This window comes from Tamandua tetradactyla, chromosome 10 (assembly GCF_023851605.1).
Source record: "Tamandua tetradactyla isolate mTamTet1 chromosome 10, mTamTet1.pri, whole genome shotgun sequence".
NCBI classification, from domain to species: Eukaryota; Metazoa; Chordata; class Mammalia; order Pilosa; family Myrmecophagidae; genus Tamandua; species Tamandua tetradactyla.
In genome coordinates this window covers 99,603,771-99,609,560 of record NC_135336.1, presented here as the reverse complement: position 1 = coordinate 99,609,560, position 5,790 = coordinate 99,603,771, and the positions used below count along the sequence as shown (strand labels likewise).

The window sequence follows — 5,790 nt, the reverse complement described above, 5'->3', positions numbered from 1 at the left end:
AAATGCCCTTGAAAGCAACATAGAAACGACTCCTTCTTCCCTCTTCTTTGCCTTGGAAGGAGCTGCGCACTGTCAGTGCATGAGTGTCAACTCCGGTCACCCCTTTGGGGGCTGGCTGCGTGCAGGGGCTGGGTGTGGGGGCTGTCGCGAGGGGGCATGGTGCTGGTGCCCGCGTGTTTACACTCTGGCTGCATCCAGCCCCTCTCTGAGGGAGAGCTTCGTGGGCTGCCTCCCTCTCCCCACAGATTTGCCCCCTCAACGTGCCCCACCCAGAGGCTGGCTGAGAGCAGTGAGGAGTGACATTTCCTGGGGTAATACCCAAATCCACCCCAAGGATTTTCCGATGGAGATTGCTGGAGACGCCCCCAAGTAACAAGTAACATTAGTGCCAAGCAGACAAATGGGCACATAAGAACGCCCCAGCCAGCAAAGAGACAGGAAACCACTAGCATTGTGTTTTCCTGGAAACGAGATCCCTGCCCTCTGCCAGGCAACCACCTGCACTGGAGCTGGCTGGCTATGGGCAGAAAGAGCTCAGATCTGGGTCCTACAAAAGTGAGCCAAACGCCATTTCTACCAGGTCTGCTAAGGAAGGTGCTTCATCAAGCACCTTCAATTTTGAACCTTAATTTCTTCCTCTGACAACAGGTGTAATTGTTCCCATCTCGTCTAGATGTGTTGTTATAAAATAATTTCCAAGGCGCAGTCTTCATTTTCAAAAAAAAAGTAGCAATTTGAGCTTATCCTGGGTGTATGATAACCTCCCACCTGTGTTGAAAACATGCTTAGTTCTAGCCAGAACACTGCTGGAAGGACACCTGAGAAGGAGTGAAAAACTGATAACTCTGGACAGGAGGTCTTTCAAACTTATGGATTTTTGAAAAGCCAAATGCATGTATCATATTCTTGTTATAATGTGTTTAAAACATTTATGTGATACATTGATTAAAATGTAGTTAATAATACAAATATTTTCGCTGGAAAAGAACAAAAGAGAAACAAAGGGCAGCTGTACCATCCAACTGCTGTGAGGGGAATTAGTGTGCCTGGCTCCATCTGCTCAAGTGTCAGGGTCTGATCTAACACCAAGGGGCCTGGGAACTCGTGGCATCTAATATGGAATATTCTCTATTAGTTCTGGGCAGCCATCAGGACTGGCGCAGCTCAGATCCCTGCCAGAACCCCGGGCCAGCGCCTACTGACCACGCAGAGCTTCATCGTTCCCTCCCCATCCTGGCTGATAAGGTGAGGGACACAAACCTGCACCCCGATAGAGCAGGGTTAGCCCCAAGAGAGGAGCAGGCGGCGGGAGCAAGAGCCACCGTTGTCCTTTGCTTATTACCAGAGCAGTGGGCTTTGGACTACTTATCCTTCAGGACAGACCGTCCGTCCAGGGCTTTAAACTTCAGGTGCAGGAGGAAACCGGGCGGAGCATGTGCTGGTAGAGCAGAGCCCTCCCCAAACAAACACAGTCTAGAAGCTGTGCAAACACGGGGGTATAAATGAGTGTCCCAGGCAGCGGGGCGCACCCTGCGTGGTCCCCCCAGAGCCCGCCTGCCACCATGGAGGCCCGGACACTCTGGCTGCTGGCTGTGGTTCTGGCCGTGGGCTCCTCCGGCACCGCCGGGCAGTACGTTGGCCTCTGTGAGTAGCCTCCAAGCTGCCTCCACCCCCGGCAGGGTGGGGGTGCTGGGAGGGTGGGGGTGGGGGGAATACGGGAAGATCTAGACTAAAGGGGCTCTTGGTGGGATGCAGAGCTAGAAAGATGAATTTACTCATTACCATTTATTAGATACCCACATTTCTCACCATAGACCTACAGAGTGGGACAAAATGTCCCCACAGCAAGGAAACTGAGGCTCAGTGAGGTTAATAAACTCTCCTAGGCAACCGTCCTGGGGTCGGGATTCCTACCAAGACCTGCCCGGCAAAAAGCCCATTCCTCCTCCCCCCCACCCCCACTTTCCATGCCCTTCTCTGCCAGAGATTTCAGAACTACAATGGATCTTTGTACATCATTTTGGCACATTTCCAAAACAAACAAGGAAAGCAAATGCAAATGATTATGTCCAAAACATTTTGAAGACATAGGTAAGGAGAAAACACAATTGTCATTGAGCTGTGGCAGTGCAGCTCCGGGTGAGAGATGTGGCTGTTCATTCAGCCCCGTTTGAGGAAATGAGGGTGTGACTTTTAGCCTGAGCGATGTCCAAATCAGTGGCCCCACCCTTGACTGTACATTAAAAGAATCTCCTGGAGAACTTTGAAAGCCCCCCGTGCAGAATGTCTTGGAGTGGGAACCAGACTTGATAGTTTTTAAGGATCCCTGGGTGATTCTAAGGGGCAACCAAGTATGTAAACACTGGAATAAGGAGTTGTAATTAGCAGCAATGGAAGAGAATGTAAGAGACTTAATGTGATTTCTGTTTTCCTCAGGAAAAGCCCAGTTAGTTTATAAGATGAAAGCATATAATAAAGGCTCACTTGACAGATGGATACTGGAGGCTGGAGACTGTGCAGCGAAGATATGAGAAGCCAAACCACTTGGGGATGGGAGATGTAGGGCAGAAATTAAAAATCGTGCATTGTCATGTTCTGTATTGAGTGTAAACTGCTGTTACACTTTTCATTAAAGAAAAAAGTTCAGGGCAAGCTTTTGTTTGATAAAGCAGTGAACTGCTTTTTGTAGGTTCAGGGGACCCTGGATTCCTAGAGTTCCCCAGCCAGGTGGAGGGCGCCTGGACCTCCTATTTAGCCTCCTGATAACTTGAGATGCATGAATGTGCCAAGTAGAGACACCCAGGCAAACTGCCCGAGTTCCTGGGTCACCGCGGGCCGGCGAGCTTAGCATTTAACAGAGAATTTCCCTTTAACTATTTACACAAAAAGATGACACTCCTAAGTGTCAGATGTGGAAGTAGAAGGCTTCACTCGGGAGCTGGTGGGGGGGTAGAGCGGTGCACACTTGCAAACTGAGGCCAGCAAACCAACACCAAACCCGTAAGTTCCCTGGAAGCTGACCGGGTTTGTTTGGGGCAGCGGAGAACCAGTGTGCCATCCCCGCCAAGGACAGGGTGGACTGCGGCTACCCCGAAGTCACCCCTGAGCAGTGCAACAACAGAGGCTGCTGCTTTGACTCCAGCATCCCTGGGGTGCCGTGGTGCTTCAAGCCTCTCCAGGAGTTAGGTAAGTCTGAACAGGCTGCCCTGTGGCCTCGGGACAGCTCCCCACATGCCGTGGCTGGCTTGCTGCTTCCTTTCCGGGGCCCGAAGTGGAGACTCGAGGTCCCCAGAGAGCTGCAGGCACTGTGCCCTCGGGAGGACGCCCTTGCCATCCGTGGGTGAAGGTGCATATGGGGTTTCATGCCTAGGAGAGCTGGGGGTCAGTGACTGTCCCCCTTCTACCTGTTCCCTGAAGAGTGCAAATTACACAGCAAGCGTTTCAAAATGGTGCTCAAAGCATTATGCAGAGGGAAATCGTCTTAAATTATTCTAGGGAGAAATGCAAAATAGGAAGATGTGGGAAGCTGGGCTGGCTTTTGAGGCGGTTTCAAGCAGATACCCCTGAGTCCCCTGGCTTGTGTGGGGTGCCCATGCCAGACAGCAGGTGGGGCAGCCCTGGGGTGGGACCTGGTGACCTTCCGACCCTCCAAGAGGACAGGCCGTCACCCAGGGTCTGGTCAGCATCACGCTTCTCGCGACGGGAGCCTGATCCTGGGGTGCAGCCACTCAGAGGGGTGCAGGCTTGGGGTACTGCAGCAGCAGCCGTCCTGAACAGGGGCCCTGCAGCTTTATTCTGCGTAGGGCCTCCCGAGTTATAATGCAGGTTCTACTGAAGCCCCCCAAGAGCCCCAGGGCGCAGAGCCTCGGGCCACTCCTTCCCGCACATTTCCATTTGGCCGCCTGTCCTAGGCAGTCCACGTCCCACGCCACCTGCCCTCACAAATCCAGGAGCGGGTCCAGGACAAACCTGGGATGAGGACAGAGGGCTGTCCGTCACCTCTTTGCTGAGAGGCCCAGACCTTCCTTGGGGTCCTCCTCCTGGGACCCCCCTTTCTTTGAGCTTGGGCCAGTGCCCTTGGCCGGGTCCATCTTGCTTACAGTCTGCCCCTGACAACTGGGTCCTGTTATCTTGCAGGGAAGTCCAAGGTGGGGTCCGCGGCTGTTCTCCCACCTATTGGAGGTTCAGCAATTCCCCAGGGACTAGGGGAGAACACAGCAGCTGGCGTCGGGATCTGAACTTGCAGTAGCCTTGGGAGGCCAGACTGGGGGTTGTGGGGAGGCTGCTCGGAATGACCCCTCTGCTTTGTTTCTAGAGTGCACATTCTGAAGGGGACCTGCTGCCTGGATGAGCCCCCCCATTCTCCACTGGGGGCTGCTGTGTTCGCTTCTCTGCTACCCTGACCTGGCAGGCGCTTCTGCAGAATGCTTCCAGTTCATATAGGGGACCACATCCTAAAAAATAAAGATCAGCAAGAGCTCTCCGTTTCTGAGACTTTGTGCCGTTGTGTCTTATTTCTACAAAGTCACTCTTGTTTCTTTCTCAGGGTTTCACAGGTAGGGAGAGCGGGAGGTTGTCACCACATCTTGCAGGACAGGAGGTGATGCTGCAGGAGATACGTTGCTTGTGGGGCGATGGAGCCTCCCAAAGCCACGGCTGGCTCCATAGGGAGGGCTACCAGCCTCGTAAGCCCCACTCCCTCTTGTGAGTTGAGAAAAGAGATTTCAAATGCAATTTTTTGAAAAAAGACTAGTGGGAAGGAATAGGGATTAAGGCTTAAAATGTACAACAACAAAAAAATATCTTTCTTGGTGAAGAGAACAAGCCAATAAAACGAAATTGCGGGCGGGTGCATTTATGCATTTATTTACAGGCCAAGGTTAACAGCTGTGGTAATCTGGGTGGCCGCCTCCTCCCTTTTTCTTATGAAAACGGGAAGCAGCTGTGTGAGTTAGTGAACAGGTGTCACCCTGAGGACCTGGCCTCCTGGACTGGTGAAGCCCTGGCTGCCCACGCTGTCCACCCCCCCACCCCCCACCCCCATCTTCTTCACTCCCTGGGACGCCCCAACTTCCCGCTTAACCAGCAGGGTTTGAACATACAGAGCTAATCATGCACCAAGGTTTTCTGCCTCGGGTCGGGCTGCGCCCCCGTGCCCGGTCTGCAAGTGGTGCTCGCTGCCTGGACGCATGTTTCTGCCACACAGTGGCCCCTGGCACCGTGGCCTGGCTGGGAACAGGGTGGCCTGGAGCTGGGCTCCTGGGGTCCAGCCAGTTCTCCCCACTGGAGAAGAGGCAGCTGCTGCCGTGAGGACACTCGCTCCGTGGGTGAGTGTGCACCTGGGCTGGATCCCCGTAGCTCATTTCCCTGCTTTACTGATGCGAGAATAATTTAAGTAACTTGTACAAGGTCCCCACTGAGAGCCGGGGATGTCAGTATGTCCTGTCCCCCTTTACCCACCCCCCCACCGAAGGCCCAGCAGCACCCCCTCCAGATCACGGGTGGATCTTTGCTGGGCCACCCAGACCACCTTGGGCAAGTGGCCACCCCACCTGGGGACCCTCCTACCCAGTGTAGTTCTTACCTGGACACCATCCTAATTTGGCTGTCTCTCCAGTTCTGCCTGGCGCTCGCTGGGGGATTGGGGGGTGCCACCCCGGCCCTCAGCCTCAGGCTGCCCCGCTGCTGTGTGTTCTGGCCCTGCTTTCCTCCCTGTGGCCTGCCTCACACCCTTTCCACCTGGATGAGGACTTGGCCACCTATTTGCCATGGGGCATCATTAATGGGAAC

At 53.9% G+C, this 5,790-nt stretch overlaps 1 protein-coding gene across 1 annotated transcript; it reads left to right on the top strand.

Annotated features, from left to right (window-relative positions):
* Positions 1-1,484: 1,484 nt before the first annotated feature.
* On the top strand, positions 1,485-4,492 carry TFF3 (trefoil factor 3). Its single transcript, XM_077118974.1, has 3 exons — positions 1,485-1,644; positions 3,040-3,186; positions 4,316-4,492. The coding sequence occupies exons 1-3, from the start codon at positions 1,503-1,505 to the stop codon at positions 4,327-4,329; spliced, it is 303 nt and encodes a 100-aa protein (XP_076975089.1). The 5' UTR covers positions 1,485-1,502; the 3' UTR covers positions 4,330-4,492.
* Positions 4,493-5,790: the final 1,298 nt, after the last annotated feature.

Bases quoted from the DNA above. Each gene is read 5' to 3' on its own strand.
- TFF3 (XM_077118974.1), top strand. From the start codon at position 1,503: ATGAGTGTCCCAGGCAGCGGGGCGCACCCTGCGTGGTCCCCCCAGAGC. The intron at 1,645-3,039 runs GTGAGTAGCCTC...TGTTTGGGGCAG, and splicing joins CGGGCAGTACGTTGGCCTCT to CGGAGAACCAGTGTGCCATC.